General features: G+C 39.3%; 1 protein-coding gene and 1 long non-coding RNA gene across 2 annotated transcripts; both read right to left on the bottom strand.

Moving 5' to 3' along the window:
- Positions 1-535: 535 nt before the first annotated feature.
- Positions 536-1,036, bottom strand: LOC103403338 (chaperone protein dnaJ 20, chloroplastic-like). Its single transcript, XM_008342150.3, has one exon. It carries the CDS (start codon positions 1,034-1,036, stop codon positions 536-538), a length of 501 nt encoding a protein of 166 aa, XP_008340372.1.
- A 21,268-nt stretch (positions 1,037-22,304) lies between these two features.
- LOC139192597 (uncharacterized) lies at positions 22,305-22,843 on the bottom strand. Its single transcript, XR_011576810.1, has 2 exons — positions 22,702-22,843; positions 22,305-22,611 (listed from the first exon to the last, which is right to left on the bottom strand). It is a non-coding gene; the product is annotated as an uncharacterized lncRNA (long non-coding RNA).
- Positions 22,844-23,423: the final 580 nt, after the last annotated feature.

The following is a 23,423-nucleotide window of genomic DNA, read 5'->3' as shown; positions in this document are numbered from 1 at the left end:
AATCTCAAAAAAACTAATTTCAAAAATCTTGTGACTTAGTAGTACGGTCTAGTAGTCATCTTTACTTGTAAGTAAGAGGTCTTATGTTTGATTCTCGCAAAATGAGAATTTGAATTGCATTATTATGGCTAACCCAGTGTGGAACTTAGCCCACTCCCCACCCCTCAGTAGATAATATGTTTGGTCAAAAAAATATAATAATAAATCTCATACTCTTCCCTCATCGCATTGTGATTTTACTTTGCTCATTATTTTCAATTGCTTTCTTCAATTCAACTTTCAAATCTTGTTTTCAGTTTGTCGGTTGTTTGTTTTTAGTTGTATTTTGAGTTCGGTAAATTACAGAACGTTATACATAAAATAAAATAAAAGAGATCATTTTGTTCCTTATGTTATCATTTAGATATGAAGATGAAGCTCCTTTTCGAGTAAAAATCAACAAAGAGGAAGCTCTGCTGCTCCTGTTTGCACAAATAATTACAAATGATACTACGAAAATATTAGTAAAACATTACAGTACAAATATAATAAAATATTAATTCTGCATGGACCGCCTTTCCCTTCTTGTTTGTGATCTTTTATGCAATCCACGAAGTTGTTCTTCCCACACTTCCCTTTGAAATATGGATCTCTTAACCTCCGTACAAAACCCCTCCACCCCTAACCCTAACGAAGAGTCAGCCAAACTCAACTGATAATCATACATTTGACGCGAAACCGGGTCGGAAAGTGTTTCATATGCTTTTTGAAGCTCAATGAATTTTCTGGTAGACTCCTCTTTTGCCGACGGAGCACAAACATCAGGATGAAATTGACGAGCCATGCTTTTGTAGGCTTTCTTTATGTCATGCAAGTCTATGTTATTTTCAGAACCAAGAGAAAGTACCTCATAAAAGTTAGCCTTCTTTGCATGCATCTCTAACCCATCACCTCTGCATGAAATAGTTTGAATCATATAACTACTATGAGAATTTTTCTTCGGCGTTGCCTTTTGCAGCATTGGATTGTTGCTTTGCAATTGGAAGGAGATTTCCATGCTTGTGTTTGAGAGAGAGAGAGAGAGAAAGAGAGAGAGAGATAGAAAGAGTGTATGAAGAGTTGACAGCTCAGGCAGTAGCTAGGTTGCCTCCTTTTAATTCCAAGTGTAGACACGAAATGGAGTTATATTATTTCTTAATTAAGACCGTTGAACGAGAGATTTGTCACTATATGTCTTGTCTTTGAGTGTGGTGTTTCCTCCCAATTGTAGCTAGCTGTATTGATTGACCATATCCTAACCATAATGCTTATAATAATGAATTTGTCTTTCTTAACAAATTCAATTCATGGACCGTCACCTTAGTTTTTAAATTACGATTAGAGGCAGTAATAATCGAGTCTGTGTTATGATGTTAATGTCGTGTTATTTGAGATTAATATTGAACAAAAAGTTGAATTTATTTTGGAATGTGATTTCACACTCTTTTAAGTTTCTTGATCTTCTTTATTTTCGGCTATTAGATTGAATAAATTAAATAAAAACAATGAACATGATTAAACATGTGTGGGTGAGAGCTAAAAAAGGATGTGCATTTACCATTTTCCTTGATTTTAACTAGGCATGCATATAATTAATTAATGGTGTCAAACCGGACTTTGAGAACAATAAACCTAATCGCTTTTGTTTTATTGTGGGTTAAGTAGGTCGTGCTCTGATGAGTTTCTCTCGTGTAATGAACAATAGGGTCATTTAGATATAAACTTTTGCAACTCTTATTTCTTAGATAAAAACTCACTTAATTCTAAATATTCAAATAAAATCCAAATTTGAAAAAGACTGCCAAATAGAAAAGTAATTGACCTATTATTACAAAATATTTACAACTTGTGCCACAATCAAATCAATAAATATTATTACTTACTTTAATTATAATGAACAAATAATTATTGCACATACTATTATATATACATACATATATATATACATACATATAAAGAATACAGTACTACTTTAAATATACATACGTTCAAAAGTATAACATTCAAAGTAGTACTGTATATGGTACTACTATACGTTCAAATATATTTACCTTTATGTCTATACGTTCAAATATATATATGCGTAGTACTAACATATATGTTAAAAAATTATTATATGTAATTAATTTACCTATATGTAAATTTATGATTAGCAAATAATATATTTTGTAGGTAAATTAGTATTAAATAAAATAATATTGCTTTATTATGTAGGTATATTATTTTGCATGTATTTTGCATATATTGGGCTTGTTTATTAAGTAGGTAAATTATTTTTCATGTATTTTACATAGATAGGGTAAATTATTTTGAGCAATCTAACATTTTAAATTTTTAATAGTAGTTGCACTATTTGAATCAAATAACATTATTTTTTTTTTTGGTAAATTATTTTGTATGAATTTTTACATTTATTAGGCATTTTTTTTAGGGAACTTTAACGAAAAGCTCCCGGTACTGTTCACTTTAACGAAAAACCACATTTTTACACTAAAAAGTCAATCCTAGTACTATTCACTTTACCCTTTATTTTGTCCTTATCATTAAAACTCAAAGTTTTCAAGCCCTTTTCATTAGTTTTTTTTTTTTATATATGTGTGTGAAATAATTTACCTACATTAATATGAAAAATATAATTTTAGTGACTTAGTGAAGCATGTATATATATTAGACATTTTCTATATTGTTATTATATATTAGGCAATGAATTTATAACATTAATGTTTTTTAATAAAATCATTAATTCTCCTTTATAATTCGCATGACATTAATTGTGTGCCTCAAACATTCAAATAGGGGTATTTTAGGCATCCAAAAAAATTTAAATGTGTTAAGTCAAACATAATTAATGAATTTGTTGATGTGGAATCTAATAAATTGGTTTTATTCGAGTAAAAAACTTAAGTCGAGTTTTATATGAAGAAAATTAAGTTTCAAGAGTTAAAGTTATATTTATAGTAATACTTGACGTGACTTGTACACGTCAATTTTCACATCAAATAATGCACAAACTTAATGCAACAATGTCACCCTAGTACTTCCCATATTGTTCATCAAAATGTTCGCCGTGTTCTAGAAACGGGATTAGCTATCCGCGTACGTACGGTGACTAATTGCTTCATAGGTACAAGACAATGCTAAAACCAAAACTACCAAGATTTAGATATTAATTTGAAAACAAGCGGGCGAAGACCATAGATAATTTCATGTTGTAGTATTTTATTTTTTTCGGTCCAATCCTTCAGCTTGTTTATATTCTTTTACTTTTCTCCTCTTGTTTCCTTGTTAATAAATAATGAAATATAAAACTTTCGTCGAACCAAAATTACCAACGTCCTTTATATTCAAATTAATTATCCATCGAATTCTTTATAGGTTTCTTTTTTTCTTTTCTTTCTAAAGCTAGATATAATATAGAATTGCACGTGTTTTATCTGCCGGCGGCATATTTTGTTATTAGTAAACGTTTCATTAACTTAAGATGCAGTCATTTTATAATGAAGCTCCATTAACATTCAAAGAAGAACATGAAAATACACAGGAAAACTGACTTTTATACACTTATTGTAACTGTTCACACTTTTTTTTTTTTAAATTTAAGCCCGGCAAATAAAATAAACAAAACGAAAACGACAAATAAGAATTAATAGAGGTTTATTAGGAGTAAAACATGGGACCAAACTGCCACGTAGTATTGGAGTCTAGTGGTATTCCTCTTTACTTGTGAGTGAGAGATCTTAAGTTCGATTCTTGCCAAAGGCGAATTTAAACTAAATTATTGCTAGCCTATTGTGAGGCTAAGATCACATACTCCAAGCAAATATGAGTTTTAACCCCAAGCTCATTTCTGGGGCAAATTTAGGCCAGGATTTCCCCTAGGTTAGTGGGCTGGCACATTATATATGTATATTTGTTTTTAGTTTTATATTTATAAATTCATTGAATCCAACGGTAAAAAAAAATAAAAAAGATTTAACGGTCCAAATTTAAATCTAACGGCTAAAATAATTTAAAAAAAAAGTCTTTAATGTGTTTCGAATTCTTTCATAGTGTTCCACGTGTTTCATGGTATCGGTTTAGTGATTTTTCAATATTTATTGGAATTTAAATATTTTTAGATTAAAATGTTCCTAAAATTAAATTAGGATTAGTCTACATAATTTTGTTTTAAAAAAAGTTACTTTAAGAAAAAAAATTGTTCTAAATTCATTCTTTAATAATATTGGGCTAAAAATTTAAAGCAAAATTAGAAAACTGTTTTTCGGTTAAAACTTACATTTTCTGAGTTACAAATTTTAGGTTTTAACACAAAAGTTAGAGATGATCTTAATGTAGATAATATCGTTTATTAAAAAAAAAATGTGATCAAACTGAAACCATGTCATCGACCTCTATCTATTGGACGGCAACCTAAAACAAAGATAAGACTAGGTACTAGATTCTTTCAACATTTAACAGATTTTCTTTTTATTATTGATTATAACAAGTAGCCTATTAAAACAACAAAACTTTGTTTTGTAGGCATGAAACCATAACACTGCTATACAAGAAACTCCAATCACAAGAAGGAGATATGTTTTTAGTGTGCAAAAATACAGCCAGGTATATCAAATGTCATAATACAAGTAATTGAATACTTAAAAAAAAAATCAGCTACTTGTATTATGTTAGTTAGTGTATTGAACTGTGTTCTTAGCACACTAAAAATTTTCTCCATCACATGGATGCTGGTGTGGCGGTATATAGATTATCAAACTAAGGCTTCTGTACATCCCCATTAATTATCCACCATTATTTGGTAATAATAACGTGAATTTGGTCGTTGGTTTTTTTTTTTTTTTGGGCAAACACGTGAATTTGGTCGTTTGCCTTCAAGGTATTTAGTTATTTATAATTTGGTACGAAAAACAATCAAGACTATATTGTAGACATCGAAATTTCGGTAAATAAATGTTGACCGATAAATCAAAGTGTCAACGCTCATGTATTACATAAATTTTACACGTAGCGTGTGACTCAACGAAAATTGAAATAAGTTGGAAAAGTCATCAAATAGGACACGTGTCAACACCTGGCAGAAACGACTTATTTCATCTGGAATATTATATTCAAAATTAGGCCTTGGAAATTTCTATAAATACAAGCCCATTTCATTCATTTTGAAAGAACCAATTGATATTACACCTTGAAGCCCTGAAGCTCTGAAACTCCGAAGCTCTCAAGCATCCAGGTTCCCGAAGAATCAAGAAAGCGTTCTTCGTTCATCGTTCATCGTTCATCCTAAGATCAAGCCCCAACGGCCCTTTGGATCAACAATCATCCACCAATTCAAGATCAAGTCCCAACGGCCCTTGAAGAACTTCCACCAATTCAAGATCAAGTCCCGACGGCCCTTGAAGAAAGCACCATCGTTCATCATCCGTTCATCCAAGATCAAGCCCCAACGGCCCTTTGGATCAACAAACATCGACAAATCCACACACATCCAACCGTTCTTCAAGATTAAGCCCAAAAGCCCTTGAAGATCCGTTCATCACTGTTCTTCAAGATCAAGCCCAAAACCCCTTGAAGATCCGTTCATCACTATTCTTCAAGATCAAGCCCCAACGGCTCCTTGAAGATCCGCTCAAATCCACCTTCAAAGATCAAGCCCACGGCCCTTTGAAGAAACTTCCAACAGTTCATCCAAGATCAAGCATCAACGGCCATTGGATCAACGAAACATCCACAAATCAACACCTTACGGAGATCGAATCAGAGGATCAAAATAGAGAGAGATTGTAACCCAAAATCATCAAATACAAATATTATTTTGTGCACGTTGTTCTTGTCTCTTTCGTCTCAGGAATTTTCCGTGTTCACAAATTGGCACGCCCGGTGGGATCATCTCTGCCTCTCATCTCTTTCTCCGTTCAAGAAATTCAAGCGCACTTCCAAAATTAATGGCATCAAGAAAGGCTCAAACTGTTCCCGCAACCGGCGCAAAGAACAAAAGCGTCCTCGTCGCAACTGGTGTCACTTTGGGCATCACGACTCGAAGCATGGCAAGAGCTACTTCTGCCGCCTCTTTCACCTCTGCATCAACTCTGCCAAGGGAACAAAAGCACCCAAGGCACGAGCCTTTGATCACCTTAGCCTCACTAAGGGCACCAAGGGGGGAAAGCCCAAGGAAATACTCTGAATCCATGCTCTCAGATGCCGATTCAAGCGACAGTTCAGCCATGCAAGTCATGACCATTGGAGCAACTTCAATCGATGAGCAGCTGGCTCAAATGAATGAAGCAATCGCAAGGCTAACCCGAACTGTGGAAGAAAAAGACTTGCAAATCACTGCACTAGTCAACCGATTGGAGGCACAAGACGGCGATAAACCCGACCCAGAGGATGATCCACTAAAGGGAGGAGCTGGCGGAGACGAAGAACCCCCGGTGAAGAAAATCGATGGGAAGCCGAAGCCAGACCAAGCAGCGGCACTCATGGGATCTCTTTCTATCCAGCAGCTGCAGGAGATGATCACCAACACCATCAAGGCACAGTACGAAGGGAGCTCACATACCTCCTTGTTCTACTCGAAGCCCTATTCCAAGAAGATTGATGCCCTAAAGATGCCAAGGGGTTATCAACCACCAAAGTTCATGCAGTTTGATGGAAAAGGAAACCCAAAGCAGCACGTTGCACATTTCGTCGAAACTTGCAACAACGCGGGGACGGAGGGAGACTACCTCGCCAAGCAGTTTGTGCGCTCGCTGAAAGGAAATGCCTTTGAGTGGTACACGGACCTAGAGCCTGAGTGCATCAACAGCTGGGAGCAATTAGAGCGGGAATTCCTCAACCGCTTCTATAGCACCCGCCGCACTGTGAGCATGCTAGAGCTGACGAGCACGAAGCAATGGAAGGAAGAACCGGTCATGGACTACATCAACCGATGGCGTAATCTAAGCCTCGACTGTAAAGACAGACTCTCCGAGATTTCTTCAATCGAGATGTGCATCCAAGGTATGCAATGGGGTTTGCAATACATCCTTCAAGGTATTAAACCACGGACCTTCGAGGAATTGGCCACTCGCACCCATGACATGGAGTTGAGCATCGCCCATCATGGGAAGAAAGAACCGATCGCCGACTACAAGAACGACAAAGTTCTTGGGACAAAGGGGGAAAAGGCTGCATGGAAACCCACCAAGGAAGCGATGACGGTCAACACAGTTCCCGTCAAAATCTCCACACGAGGCAAGGCGATTCAAACCAAAGTTTTTCATGATCAAGAGATGCGTAGACGCACTTTGAAAGAGCTTGAGGAGAAGATTTATCCATTCCCCGACTCTGATGTAGTTGCCATGCTGGATGACCTGTTGGACAAGAAGGTGATCAGTTTGCCTGAGTGCAGACGGCCGGAAGAGATGAATCGTACCGACAACCCAAGATACTGTAAATTCCACCGCTTCATCAGTCATCCAACGGAAAAGTGCTTCGTACTGAAAGATCTCATCCTGAAGCTAGCACAGCAAGGGGAAATCGAGCTTGACCTCGAAGACACGGTTGCGATACACACTACTACTATCGTGTTTGAATCGCTCGATCATGTGCATCTCCGAAGCATGCATGACCATTCCCGTCAATGTTCAAGTCACATGGCACTTCCTACACAACCATCACCGGGGGCAAGCAACCAAGATGCATCTACTGGTGATAAGAAAGGGTGGACATCAGTGACCTACAAAAAAACGAGGAAGCCAAGACCACAAGCCACAAGGCCAAAAGAGGAGCCTAAACCCGCCCCTCGAACTTCAGTCTTCGAAAGGCTGAATTATTCAAAACCTAGAATTGCAGCACTTGATCGCATCAGTGGTCAAGACCAAACTTCCGTCTTCAAAAGGCTTGAGACGCCAACACCGCAAAGATCAGTCTTTGAAAGGTTATCAAAACCCAAGAAACAAAGCGGCACAGCTAGATCTCCTCCGCAACGGCCGTCTTTGGACAGACTTGAAGAAACTAAGAAGCCTTCTAGAAACAGGAAGACAACGCCAAAGGGAGAGAAGCTCGACAGTCTAGCAGGAAAAGACGATGTTCAAAGCTTGATTCCTTCAAGGATGAAGCGCCAAGCAACTTTGGAAGTCGACACAAAAGGACCACTGAAGGTAAGGAGGCGCACCATCATCTACACTGGCCAATCTTCACGGCAACAAACCCAAGAGGACCGCACTGAAGAGAGGGCCCAAGAAGACAAAGAAGACGAAATCCTGGAAGAAGATGTCACTTCCGGCTCTGTCAACTCAAAATCTTCACCTCAATCGCTGGGGGCATGCTTGATCGGATCATATTTATATATATTTTTACTTCAAATTCACTCGTCTTTTCTTAGTTAGTTCCTTATATTTTTGAGCTATTTACGTTATTTTTGTGTTTATAGGATTTGTTATGCAAAGAAAATAAAAATAGAACAAGTGAAATTTTATGTAATAAATTTGTCAAAACTGTCTGTGTAGATCAGCTTTTAAATTAAATTAAAAAAAATATAATAATGATAAGTCATGATGATGTTTGAAACATCATCATGATGGTTTTGTTTTGTAGAAGATGAGAGGAACGGCAAAGAAGAAATGAAAAAAAGAAGAAAGAAGGAATAAAGAAAAGAAAAGAATAAAAAAATAAGAAAAATGATGGGAATAAGAAGAGAAACAAAAGAATCCAAAGGAGAGAGGGCTGCCTTTGGCAGCTGGAAAGGTCAAGCGTGGAAGAAGCAGCATGTGGGAGGATGGAAAAAGGACGGGACAGCTGCCACACGGGCAGAAGAAGAAAACAAAAGGGTGAGAATATATACGTGGGGGAGAAAGGTTAGACGGGGGGTTTTGGGAGCGAGAGAATGGAGCTGCCCTTTGGGCAGCTCGCAGAGATGCAGGAAGAGGACCGAGAGGAGAGTGCTGCCATTGGGCAGTTTGAGGAAGGGAAGTCAGTGGCGAGGAGGACAGGAGGTCAGCATGAAAATGCAGTTCAGAGTCCAAGCAGCAAATCCTTTCTTTCGGTTTAATCTTTCCAAACTCCTATTTTATTTCTATTTTTAATAATGTGTAATTAAATTTATTTTGGCTAGAGGTTAATTCAAAGTCATGGATATATTTGTAATATGAATTGATTACCTTCGGTTGTGATTTCAATTTACTTATCCGTTCGTATAAAAACTGATTTGTGTATGTTGGTTGAGAGTGCACGCTTAATTTACATGCATGAATTTGATGCTAGAATATAAGTGAATTTCACCTAATCGTTATGAACTTATTTTCACAAGTAGTAAAGGTTGCTAGTCACAATCACGTTAAGTAAATTCTTGGCAAGAGTATCATGCTTTTCATAGTTACGAATGCCTCGTCAATGCTTATAGTTTTCACAAAGTTTAATGATCTTTGATTGTATCTCTATTGTGCTTTTCACGTAGGGGACTTTTGAAGAATGTTTTGAATTGTTGTATGCGTTTTCCCGTCCAATTCAATAACTTAAGGAAAACTTGAAGATTAAAAAAGTGCTGTTCACGGTTAATCTGGAGTTTTGAGATTCACAATTTATTGAAAGAACAACTGAAAATCAATTTAAGTTGCATATGTGTCATGTGTGGAGAATAACCCTCTAGCTAGTCCGTCATTTATCATTTTACCTTAATTTTATGTTTTTGTCAATTCTGTAATTTAATTAAGTTTAATTTACTTTTCATCAAAACCAAACCCCCCATTATTAAATTATATTATTTAGTTAGTTTTCATTGTTGTTAGTCTTTTAATTCAATTTCCGTCCATTTCAATTCCTAGTGTCTAATTTGATTGTTTTCATTATTTTGAGTCATTCTAAGTGTGTTTCGAGTTATTAGAGTTTTTAGCCTAGTTTTGTGTCCTTGAGTCTTATTTACTATTTTTAAATTAATTTAGAATAGATTAGCAATCCCTCCTAATCCCCGGCCTAGAACGATACCCTACTTATACATATACTACAATTGTCAACAAGAGGGTTTAATTTGTGTGTTAACTTATTTTTCACATCAAATTTTGGGGCCGTTGCCGGGGATTAGTAACTTTGCTAATCCTTTTATTTTTGTTTTTGTTATGTTTATATTGGTGTTTGTGTATTTTACTTTTGATATTTGATTTATTTTTCTTTCTTTGATTTTAGGTTCAAATGGAGCCGAGGGAAATTTAAAGGAAAGATGCGTCCGGCTAAAGACGTTAAATCAAGCGCTTCTTGGGAGGCAACCCAAGCATTCAACGAAGGGAGACTTTGGAATCGCTAACCCAATCAGATTTGCATTTTTACACCCTTATCTTTAATGCTTTCATTTTGTCTTGTTTAGTTAGTTGTGTTATTTGTTTGATTTCTGTGAGTTTGTGTTATTTAGTTTAAGTGTGGGGGAAAGTTAACCAAAGTCTCTTTACATTAATTTACATATATTTACATATATAAAAAAAAATAAAAAAAATTAAAAAAAAATTAAAAAAAAAAATTTTAAAAAAAAATTTTAAAAAAAAATAAAAAAAAGTACAAATATTTTACAATGATGTAAACTAATAGTATTCATTGGTCGGGTGGTGCTTCAGTAGTAGGCGGGGCTTCAGCAGTCGGCGGGGCCACAGAAGGAGGAGGCGGCAGAGGTTGATCAGTTGGAGCTTCACTACGCGGTGCCGCTCCAGAAGACGAAGGCAGATGCGGTTGGAACAAACCCACAAACCTCCGATGATCAAGTAAAATTTGACCATCGGTGTCCTGCATCTGGTCAATCTTCCTCTTCATGCTGGTAGCATAGTTGTGTGCGAGCTTGTGCAATTCCTTATTCTCATGCTTAAGCCCTTTAATCTCTTGCTTGAGACTCTGTATTTCAGCCACCAAGGATTCAACGTGATGGGTTCGGGCATATAGGCGTTGGGCCATGTTGGATACGGAACCCGCACACTGCACACTGAGAGCCAGAGACTCCTTGACCGCCAATTCATCAGACCGCCTTGCGAGCAGTCTGTTATCTCTGGGAGTGACAAGGTTTCGGGCCACCACCGCAGCTGTCATATCATTTTTTATCACCGAATCCCCCACGGTAAGGGGACCGGTAGGGGATATGAAGGATGGCCGCCATATGTTGTCTGGTGAAGGCGGAGCTGCCTCTTCACCAATGTTCAAGTCAAAACGACGATCAGAAGGGCCAGACATTTTTCAGAGGTGGTAAAGAAAGAAGAGAGTCGGAATGATCAAGATTAAACAAGTGCAAGAAGGGAGTGTTTACAGGAGGGTACTCAAGTGTGTTGTGGAACAAAATTAACGCCTCTATAAAAAGAAGAAATCAAAGAGGCGCTCCTCAGAGAAGCGTCCTCTCGCAAATCGAAGAGTCGGGGCTCCTTTCTCAAAAGCCGGATTCTTTTCTCAAAAGAGGAGTTTCCGTTCTCAAAAGCCGGATTCTTTTCTCAAAAGAGGCGTTCATTTCTTAAAAGTTGGGCTTGCTCAGAAACCACGAGCCGAACCCCGGATTTCGCAAGATCAATTCGTCAAGACGTGTTGTCACCCGTCACACGCAAACTCAGCTCTGCGAAAATCACAGGCAGTCTGTCGAAGTGCCGATTCCAACCATCTGTCTCTCTCAACCTAGTCAGCACTTGTCACATGCAACTGGCAGCTTTGCGGAAATTACGGGCAGCTTTGTCAGAAAGCGCGTAATTTGTATTCTTCACCCATCCACCGGCTGCCGACACTAAGTGAGAGAACAGTTCCGGTTGTGAAGACAAGTCCTATAAGTTTCTACCTTCGCCTTCCACAGCAAAAGCACACTCTCTCAGCACACCCTCTCAACACCTCTTCATCTCCGAAAATGCATTCCCAAAGAATCCTCTCGAGTCACTCTGTGTTCCTCATTCCTTGGGATACTCCTGCGAACAACCCATTCAAAGCAAAAGTATTTCATATCATAAAGGTTGAAAGCAAGAGTATCTCATATCATGCTTTCTCCATGTCCTTCTCCTTGTCTTTGTTTTCCGACAAGGAGAAAGAGAGCAATCAGCCAGCATTTGGTATCAATCTTCCGATCTGGAGCCAACTGCCTGGAACCCCTTCCTGATTGCTTACCTAGCCTTGCTCTCGAGTACTCATCTTCATCATTTTATGCTTTCTCTTCGTCTACCACATCTGCCTGGGGGACAGTAAGGGAAGTGAAAATGATACCTCGAAGCATGTGGAGACAATTCAGCTAGGGACAAGGAGAAAGAAAGCAAGAGGTGGGCACTTGGAAAGATTGAAGAAAGAAATAAGGACCAACACCTTTGCCTCGTGCCTGCCCGCCGTGCTGAAGAAACAAGCAGAGAAGAATGCAGCTCGTACAATCAACCCAGCACAAGGAGTCCGAACTGAAGAACTAGAGAAGCTGCCACATCTGCTTGGAGAACAAATAAGGAACTGCAACATAACCAAAGAGCAAAGCTTCGCCGTACAATATCATAAAATCATCACTTGCAAGTGAAAAGCTAAGTGTCACCCTGTTCAAGAGGAAAGCTGTGGAAAGTCAACAAGCACGACCAATGATTACTTATTAGTTTTATTCATTATCTTTTATCGTAATTTTCAATTTTTCGTTTGCAATTTTTTTTTAATTAATTTTCTTGCGTACTTAACTGAATTATTTCTTTTCTTTGCAGGAACTTTTGGTTATTTCCACCCTTGAAGTTGATTGCAGAATTTTAGCTTGGGGGTCATCGCTTGATTTTACTGCAAATTAGGGAAGTTTTCAGTCCAATTGCGTTATTTTGTTTCTTATTATTTATTTATTTTATTTTATTTTTTATTTGCATTATAGTGTTTTCTGACATTGGGGACAATGTCAAGTTTAAGTGTGGGGGTAGAAATCTCTAGAATTTCATTTGTTTCTGTGTTGTTAGTTTTTGTTTTCTTAAAAAAAATAAAAAAATAAAAATAAAAAATAAAAATCGGAAAATTTAAAAATCCAAAAATATTGTCTTGTTTCCCTTATTGTTCTGAATCAGATTTTTGTTAGTTTCCCGACCCAATGATATAATTGGATCAAAAATTTGAACCATGATCATCAAGAACTTAGTTAACATGTGTTTGGTGAAATTCCTAATTCTCTTGTTAGTTTTGTACATGTTTGACCATCTTTGAAAAACCAAATGCACATAGCCTTGTTAATGTGAAACTAAAGTATGACTTAAAGCTTCATATGTGAATTTAGTGACCATATACATCCTATGTGAGTTTTTGAGCCTATTGAAAGTGTGTGCATTTTTCATACACTCCTATTTTTTTTGTGTGATGAACTTATGTGAGATACATCTCTAGAACTTGCGTAACGATCTTTCGAATTGTTTGTCATTGATTGCATGAACTTGGAAATGATAGAGGCATTAGGTTTACCACTATGGCCCAAATAACCATGTTTCCCAAAGAAAAATGATATCATTAGTTTGCCAATTTGAGCCGTGTATGTTGAACCTTTTATTTCTTATCACCAGATATGTCTACCCTTATACCTGAAACATTTTTCATTACCCTTTCCAAGCGAGCAATGCGAGATTGTCTTATGAGAAACATTTTTCATTAAAAAAGTGCTGTTCACGGTTAATCTGGAGTTTTGAGATTCACAATTTATTGAAAGAACAACTGAAAATCAATTTAAGTTGCATATGTGTCATGTGTGGAGAATAACCCTCTAGCTAGTCCGTCATTTATCATTTTACCTTAATTTTATGTTTTTGTTAATTCTGTAATTTAATTAAGTTTAATTTACTTTTCATCAAAACCAAACCCCCCATTATTAAATTATATTATTTAGTTAGTTTTCATTGTTGTTAGTCTTTTAATTCAATTTCCGTCCATTTCAATTCCTAGTGTCTAATTTGATTGTTTTCATTATTTTGAGTCATTCTAAGTGTGTTTCGAGTTATTAGAGTTTTTAGCCTAGTTTTGTGTCCTTGAGTCTTATTTACTATTTTTAAATTAATTTAGAATAGATTAGCAATCCCTCCTAATCCCCGGCCTAGAACGATACCCTACTTATACATATACTACAATTGTCAACAAGAGGGTTTAATTTGTGTGTTAACTTATTTTTCACATCAATGCTCCAAAAACATGTCAGTCAAGCCAAGTGAAGTTGAAGGATGGACTTATGTCACTCCGAAGAAACTGCACAAGAAGCATATGTCTTCTCCACAAGTTCACCAATGGGAAAGGGGGCAAAGCAGCTCCTGTCCACCTCCAGAACAATGTGAAAGTGTTGGAGATAGTGAAACTTTGACACAAAGATCATCCATCCCCATCACGATGTGTGACATCTTCCCAGAAGACTTCTTCAACTACTCAGTCAAGGCTCCTTGCTATGAAGATTGCGAGGAACGACTCTCTCAAATCGCTTGACGAACCAATGCTCCTTGTTCGCACGAGCCTAAACTGCACGAACCAAAGCTCCTTGTCTGTAAGAGCCTAAACTGCAAGACACAAAGCTCCTCGCCAGCACGAACCTAAACTGCATGGCACAACGCTCATGGTCTACACGAGCATAAAAGGCAACACCAAACGCTCCTTGTCTGCATGAGCTGAAACTGCAAACGGCACAAAAAAAGAAAATACCAAAAAAATATATGTATGTATTTGAACTACGTTATGACTTGATCTCTTCTTTGGAAGGGTACGTAGGCGGCTCGAACATTCAATTTCGAGTTCAGTCATATCAAAATAAAAAAAATAAATGTTTTATTAAAGAAAGTCAATTTTATCACAAAAGAAAAAAAAATGAATACATATGTTATTGTGTATTAAAAAAAAAAAAAAAATGCATGAGTGTCTCGGCCCAGCAGCAACAAAAGGCTCAAGCCACAAGCCATAAGCCCAATCCGCGGTTAAGTCCAATGCCTGCTCAGACTTCAGTTACAAATTAGGCCCATTTCTCATTTCGTGCAGCATTTTTTCAAAGCAGCCCATCCAAAATGAAGCCCAAGTGCCGCCGTAACGGTGGATACTACCATGACAGCCCACGAAGTTGAGGCCCATATCCATCTAGTCAGTCGCAGGCTCTCCCTCTGATGTCGACAGGGTCAAATTCGAAGGAAGGATAATCAAATCTATCATATAATCCTCCACCGCTCTACAAGCAGCGGTCGTGGTCCCCTGACGCATACCGTGACGAGGCACGGCACCGCCGCAAGAAAATCAACTGTAGATCGAACCTCCAGCGAAGCAAAAGCGTCACTGACGAAAACCTCGACGAGTTGAAAGCCTGCATCGAGCTAGGGTTCAGTTTCTAATAAGTCTACGGCGACTACAACGAAGTCGTTTTCCCCGACGCCGTCAGAGTGCGACTCGATGACTCTCCACCACCCCACCGACGGAGTGTCCTCTCCTTCTCTACTTGTTCAGTCAAATCACTCCACGAATCTCACTCACTCCCACCGCCAAGATGGGCTCTGTTTCTCTCAAGATCGACGACGGAATCGCCAGATTCCGAAGAACGTCGCTCTGTTCCTCTACCGTCAACCTCCTCATGCTGTTTTCCGTCATCACCACCAACCTCTTCGCGCTCTACGCCTTCACATGCTCCCCGAAAGACCACCAAACATACCGTCATCTCCACCACACCCAGAAGAACATCTCCCTCTTCGCGTCAGAGACATACAAAAGCTCTCTTCTACATTGCGGTAAAAGAAAGCTCTTCCCCGATGTCTTAGAAAGCCCGGTCCTATAAACAAAGTGACCTGGATTTGAATGCTGTTAAAGAGGCCACCCTTCAAAGATCCTGCACAGTAAATAAGCAACTTTTAAGAATGGGTGTGCAAAGAGATTCGACCAACACCAGGCCCATCGCCGCCATGCCAGAGGAAGCTTTTGAGAATGGGTGTGCAGAGAGATTCAAAGCTCGACCTCGACGACTCCAAGCACGTCATCCGACGAACCGTTGAGCTCCGCCGTCTTTGTCCATTCAGTTCGACTTCCATAATTAGCGTCAATGAGGTTTGTAAAGCTGTGACTTACATAGAAATCGCCGCCAACTTCTATTCAATCGGAGCGGGCCCACCGGTACTCTTCCTCTATGGATCCTGGGAGAGCACTCCCGACGTCACCAACTTTTACTCCCACTGATTCTCCTCCTCCTCCTACGAAGTCGAGTTCATGTGCAACTTCGGCAAAAACCCCAATCGCCGTCTCCATGAACCTCCATGCATGAACTTCTACGTAAATGGTTGCTTCATGCACTGTCATGGTCTCGCCAATGTTAAAGTAGGTGCTGAGGACGTGATCGTCATTGAGCTGAGGTGCAAGTTGGATAAGCTCGGCTTGGAACTCTGAGAAGCTCTAGGTCTGCCTAACCATCAGCATCATCCACACGGGGCGACGCAATCTCGTCGTCGTCTCCACACCAGCTCTGCATCCTCTTCGTCTCCACCAATGGAGATATTTGCAAGCAGCAACCGTCGATCAACGCTGACGGTGTTCATGGCCTTAGCACCGAACCTGCATGAGCCGTCGTGGACAACGCGGAGCTTCTTCAAGGAGAACTCCTCGAACACAGAAATTGCATCATCAGTACATGCAGAGAAAAGACCTATTCATGCCCTCCGCTGCTCCAGCTTCTGTGTATGCTTCATCTATCATCCTCCTTGCACCGCACCTCCAATGCAACTCCAGCGAGTTTGGTCAAGATCCATCAACCACCTTCTTTTCTCCTCCAGCGCCGGCTATTTCCATCTGCGCGGACATGGCTTCGAGGATGCTCGACGGAGCAGTGAGGCTGCCAAGGTAGTTAATGGGTAAGGTGACAGCTGTGACAGATGTGAATGAGGCTGTACAGCCAGCCAAGGGCGACAGGAATTTGCTGAGGATCTTCTCTCGGTCGGAGCTCCGCGAAGCTTTCAGAGAAAATGCGGACGGTGAGAGTGCAACGGAGCGTGGCGAGACAGCCTCCTTTGCAGCAGACAACCACCCTGGCACTGGGCATCCTTCCATGCAGCGAGCATAGCAAACAGCAACGAGCAGCAGCCACGTCGCCGACTCGTCCTCGTCCTCGTCCTCGTCCTTCTCTGCAAGACCTTTCCTTCTGCCCAGCAAGGATGATCAGCCACGAACTCCACACCTCCGGCTCCCTTTCTCCGTCCATCTCCGTCGATGCTCTTTGCAAGCCCTCTATCCCTATATATATATATATATATATATAATGAAAAAAAAAAATATATATATATATATAATAAGTTTTCCAAGTGGTTGCCAGCACCAAAGGCAAAAAAAAAAAAAATATATATATATATATATATATATATATATATATAGATTAGAATTTTTTAAGGGGTATGATGCTTTGTGTGCGTGTTTATATGTGTGTGTGTATAAAAAATATATATGTATATATGTATGTGGTGCATCCACCACGTTAAAAAAAAAAAAAAAAAAAAAAGGAATTAAAAAAAAAAAAAAAAGAGCTTCATGGTGCGTCTGGCACCATGTGCAGAAAAAAGAAACAACAACAAATAAAGAAAAGAAAGTGGGAATCTTGGTGGCACAGCACCACCGAAAGGCAAAGGTTTTGAAAAGAATATATATATATATAATAATAATAATAAAAATAAATCAATCAATCAAAAATAAATAAAAAAATAAAAAAAATAATAAAAAAGGGGTTTAGGAACGGTGCGGATGGCACCATATGACAAAAAATGAAAAAAATAAATAAATAAATAAAAATACAAATAAAAAACACACAAATGCATTGAGAGAAGTAGAAGTCAATTTTATTTATTTTTCTGGAAATTTTACATAAAATTGCATTCTAAAAAAAAAAAAAAAAAAAAAATTTTTACAAATGTGTAAGCAGCAAATATAAGGGGATCTTCAAGGACGATCAGGTGGCGCCTCAGTACTCGGCGGAACCCCAAGAGGAGGAGGCACCGAAGGTTGATCATTTGAGGCTTCATTAAGCGGTACAGCCCCAGAAGACGAAGGCAAATGCTGCTGGAACAACCCCACAAACCTCTGATGATCAAGTAAAATCTCACCATCAGATTCATGCATCTGGTCAATCTTCCTCTTCATGTTTGTGGCATAGTTGTGTGCGAGCTTGTGCAACTGTTTATTCTCGTGCTTGAGCCCTCTAATCTCCTGTTTGAGACTCATCACTTCAGCCGCCAATGATTCAACTTGACGGGTTCGAGCAAATAGGCGCTGGGCCATGTTGGACACAGAGCCCGCACACTGCACACTGAGAGCCAGAGAATCCTTAACAGCCAACTCATTAGACCGTTTGGAAAGTAGTCTGTTATCTCTGGGAGTGACAAGGTTCCGGGCCACCACCGCAGCGGTCATATCATTCTTCACCACTGAATCCCCAACGGTAAGAGGACCAGTGGGGGATATGAAGGATGGGCGCCATATGTTGTCTGGAGAAGAAGGGACTGCCTCTTCACCAAGATTCAAGTCAAAACGACGATCAGAGGGGCCAGACATTTTCAAAGGTGTTAAAGAAAGAAGAGGTCAGACAAATCGAAATCTTAGAAGTGCAAGAAGGTACAAGCAAAAAATTCAAATGTGCTTTGAAATGAACTGCCTGCCTCTATAAAAGATCAGCACTCGACGGAATTTCAGAGATCGAAGAGGCGAGCTCAGAATTCGAAGAGGCCATTCAAAAATCGAAGAGGCAAGCTCAGAAATTGGAGAAGCATCTTGCTTTTCCAGACGCGTCGGCACCCGTCACACGCAAACTCAGCTTTGCAGAAATCACGGGTAATTTGTCGAAGCGCCGATCCCAGATATCGAAGAGGCGCCAGTCTTTTTCAGCCGCGTCATCACCTGTCATATGCGCATTCAACTTTGCGTGAATCACGGGCAATTTGTCGAAGATTTTCGGTGAATGAGAAAGCACGTGAAAGTTTACTGTTCAATCACGCGTTAGTTGCCGACACAAGTAAAAGAATAGTACCTCTACAGGTATTAAGGGACCTCCTATAACTGTCCACCTTCACCTTCCATAGCAAGGCAGACATACGGAACCTTTCTTCATCTCCGAGAATGCCTTCCCAACGAAGCCTCTCGAGTCACTCAGTGTTCCTTATTCCTTGGGGTACCTCTGCAAGCCAATGACTCCAAAGCAAAAGTATCTCATATCACCAGGGTAGAAAGCAAGAGTATCTCATATCATGCGTTCTCCCTGTCCTTTCCTTTATCCTTGTTCTTACCTACAAAGACAAGGATAAAGAAAACGATATGCCGGAACTTCCACTCAAACTCGGGTAAGGAACCGACTGCTTGGAACCCTTCCCTGATTGCCTACCTAGCACTGCTCTCGAGTACTCGTTTCCCACTGCTGCTGTACTTCCAAAGAAGCTGCCACATCTGCCTGGAGAATAGATAAGGCAAGTGAAAATGATACCTTGCAGCATGTGGAGACAAGGTGCAGAAGGAACAAGCAGAGAAGAATGCAGTCTGCACAGTCAACTCAGCAGAAGGAGTCCGAACTGAGGAACTCGAGAAGCTGCCATATCTGCCTGAAGAAACAAGCAGAGAAGAATGCAGCATGCACGGTCAACTTAGCAGAAAGAGTCTGAGATGAAGAACTCGAAAAGATGCCGCATCTGCCTGAGGAACATATAAAGGAAATGAAAATGATACCTTGAAGCATGTGGAGACAAGTGCAACCAAGCACGTGCTGATTCATCCGCTACTTCGTCAAAATCAAAAGTATCTCATATCATCAGGGTGCAATCACTCTGGACGGTGGACTCGTTTTGACCCTCAAATTCTTGGGTCGACTTGCTAGGCGTTGTGGGCTGCATGTGCCGTTTCACCACCCTTGAATTAAATCCTTAAAGATCAAGTCCCCAACTGGAAGAAAAACCCATCAATCTTGAAGATCATACCGTTGACCAAACTGCTCAGGTGTGAATTAGAATGATTGAACAAAGAAACAGGTTGTCACATTTACCTTGTGCCTGCTTACCACGTGTTCAAATCAACCTTCAAGAATCAAGCATCAACGGCCCTTGAAGAAGTTTCCAGCCAAATTCAAGATCAAGCCTCGACGGCCATTGAAGAAATCACAAGTCCGATTCAAGATTAAGTGTCTACCACCCTTGAATCAAAACCTAGTTCAAGAATAAGCTGTGGAAAATCAACAATTGGAGGAATCCAGAAAATCCTCCAACCCAGTTCAAGATCAAAGCTGTGGAAAGTCAACAAGCGCAACAAAATATGTGCCGATTCACCCACTACCAAAACCAAAGATCATCTACCACATGAAGCTCCTTGTGGTCCAATTTCAACCTTTAAGATCAAGCATCGACGGCCCTTGAAGAAATTTCAAACAAAAAAAGTTCAAGAACAAGCCTCAACGGCCCTTGAAGAAATCTCAAGCCCAATTCAAGATCAAGCGTCAACGGCCCTTGAAGAAATCTCCAACCCAGTTCAAGATTAAAGCTGTGGAAAGTCAACAAAGCGTAACAAAATACGTGCCGATTCACCCACTACCAAAGCCAAAGATCATCTACCACATGAAGCTCCTTGTGGTCCAATTTCAACCTTCAAGATCAAGTCTCGACGGCCCTTGAAGAAATTTCAAACAAAAGTTCAAGATCAAGCCTCGACGGCCCTTGAAGAAATCTCCAGCCCAATTCAAGATCAAGCCTCAACGGCCCTTGGATCGACATCTACAGTAAGGGACTTCAAAACGCATCTCCTACACATGACAATCACATGTATACGACGCGCCTTGAAGTGGGGGCATTTGTAGACATCGAAATTTCGGTAAATAAATGTTGACCGATAAATCAAAGTGTCAACGCTCATGTATTATATAAATTTTACACGTAGCGTGTGACTCAACGAAAATTGAAATAAGTTGGAAAAGTCATCAAATAGGACACGTGTCAACACCTGGCAGAAACGACTTATTTCATCTGGAATATTATATTCAAAATTAGGCCTTGGAAATTTCTATAAATACAAGCCCATTTCATTCATTTTGAAAGAACCAATTGATATTACACCTTGAAGCCCTGAAGCTCTGAAACTCCGAAGCTCTCAAGCATCCAGGTTCCCGAAGAATCAAGAAAGCGTTCTTCGTTCATCGTTCATCGTTCATCCTAAGATCAAGCCCCAACGGCCCTTTGGATCAACAATCATCCACCAATTCAAGATCAAGTCCTAACGGCCCTTGAAGAACTTCCACCAATTCAAGATCAAGCCCCGACGGCCCTTGAAGAAAGCACCATCGTTCATCATCCGTTCATCCAAGATCAAGCCCCAACGGCCCTTTGGATCAACAAACATCGACAAATCCACACACATCCAACCGTTCTTCAAGATTAAGCCCAAAAGCCCTTGAAGATCCGTTCATCACTGTTCTTCAAGATCAAGCCCAAAAGCCCTTGAAGATCCGTTCATCACTGTTCTTCAAGATCAAGCCCAAAACCCCTTGAAGATCCGTTCATCACTATTCTTCAAGATCAAGCCCCAACGGCTCCTTGAAGATCCGCTCAAATCCACCTTCAAAGATCAAGCCCACGGCCCTTTGAAGAAACTTCCAACAGTTCATCCAAGATCAAGCATCAACGGCCATTGGATCAACGAAACATCCACAAATCAACACCTTACGGAGATCGAATCAGAGGATCAAAATAGAGAGAGATTGTAACCCAAAATCATCAAATACAAATATTATTTTGTGCACGTTGTTCTTGTCTCTTTCGTCTCAGGAATTTTCCGTGTTCACATATATCTCTAACATTCATTGGACTCAAGGCTTCATTAAAAATATTTGGACATAAAAGCCCTCAAATAAAAGATCTACAACTGGGCGGAAATTGATCATTAATATTTCAATTGGTTTTTTTGTCACAAAACAGATGATAGAAAAGCAATAAAAAAAAAGAAGAAAAAAAAAGAGAATAAAAACGTGTATTGTAGGTGTGGGCTCTTGGAACCAAGAACCGAAACCGAAACACGAATCAAACTGGACTACACCAAATGGTTCAGTTTTATTGTTTTGAAACGGTTTCAATTTGAACTGAACCGCTGTAGAGAAAAACGATTTGATTTCAATTTTGATCTTCTAGAACAGAACCAAAGCCGAACTGCACTACAACAATTAAAAAACTAGAGTGATACTAGACCCACCTCATTTTCCTATTTTCCTACCCCATTATAATCTCACCCATAATAGTAATAAAAAAAATTAAAAATCCTATTTTCCCACCCACTATTATCCCTAAAATAACCTTTATCACACCACCACCCCATCATTATCCTGCTACCACCCCTAGTCTCTCTAAAACTTCCTTTAGCAGCAAAATGAGTTACTTTGGCAACCCAAAACACAAGAATCCAATACCTTAATTAAACTTGTGAAAATCAAGAATTTTAGTAGACTAAGACTACCTCAACTCAACAACGCCCATGGAGAAATCAGTATCAGCGAACGTAAAGCATTCCATGATTCTTTAACAACTGACAGATACACACTTGCATCGAGAAAATCGGTCGACGGAGGTCCAAGTAGAAAAGAAGACAAGTAACCTTGCAGTTCTTCTTCTCAAATTCCATTTTCTCAATCTTATTCCATATGCTATGAATCTCTACATTCTGTATTAGTGCAACAAATCATTTGCACTTGTAGCAACTATCAACTAATGAAATTCGAGGTCAAAAGAAAGAAATTAAAAAATTGATTACCACTGTGATGACGCTCTTAATCTCCACGATACCATTCAAAATCAATGGAAATTGAAATTTAAGCTCCAAACGAGAGACGTGACGTGGCCGAAAGGAGAGGACCAGTCATCTTGCCCTTCCTCCATCATAACAACTCTGTCGTGCTCCCCCTGATACTCCGTGCTTCCGGCCGTGGCGGTCGGTGCAGAAGCCGAGAAGAGAAATGAAACAGAAGATAGAGAAGAATGGGGGAGAGAGAAATGGGGACGCAGAGAGAGGGGGAGAGAAATAGGGTAGGGGTTTAATAGTCTTTTTAAATAATGATAAACATGTTATTAATACTTTTAAGATTTTTACTAAAATGTGGGTGGGAAAATAGAACCATGGGGTGAGATTATCAGTTTAATTAAGTACCTATATTAGGTGATGTGTTCTAATTAGTTGTTTGTTAGAGTACATACATTTAGTATGGACTCAACCACGCCATTTGTTTGTTGTTTATAATCTTGTATGTTTAGAACCAGAATTATAATCTTTTATTCCTTGGCATGAACCTGAATTAATGCCATCTAATGTTTAGATCCTCAAAATGCTGTAACATTTGATGAAATTGAAATTGTACAGTTCAGGTTACTTGTACAGTATGTGGTTTGTTGTATTTTTCTTTTTGTTTTTTTTTTTTTTTTGGTCAGAAGTGGTTTTTTGTATTTGTACAGTAAGCAATGATGCTTAAACTCTGCACC

This window comes from Malus domestica, chromosome 15 (assembly GCF_042453785.1).
Source record: "Malus domestica chromosome 15, GDT2T_hap1".
NCBI lineage: Eukaryota > Viridiplantae > Streptophyta > Magnoliopsida > Rosales > Rosaceae > Malus > Malus domestica.
This window is presented reverse-complemented; position numbering and strand designations above follow the sequence as displayed.

Coding starts and splice junctions, on each gene's coding strand:
- LOC103403338 (XM_008342150.3), bottom strand. CDS start 1,036: ATGGAAATCTCCTTCCAATTGCAAAGCAACAATCCAATGCTGCAAAAG.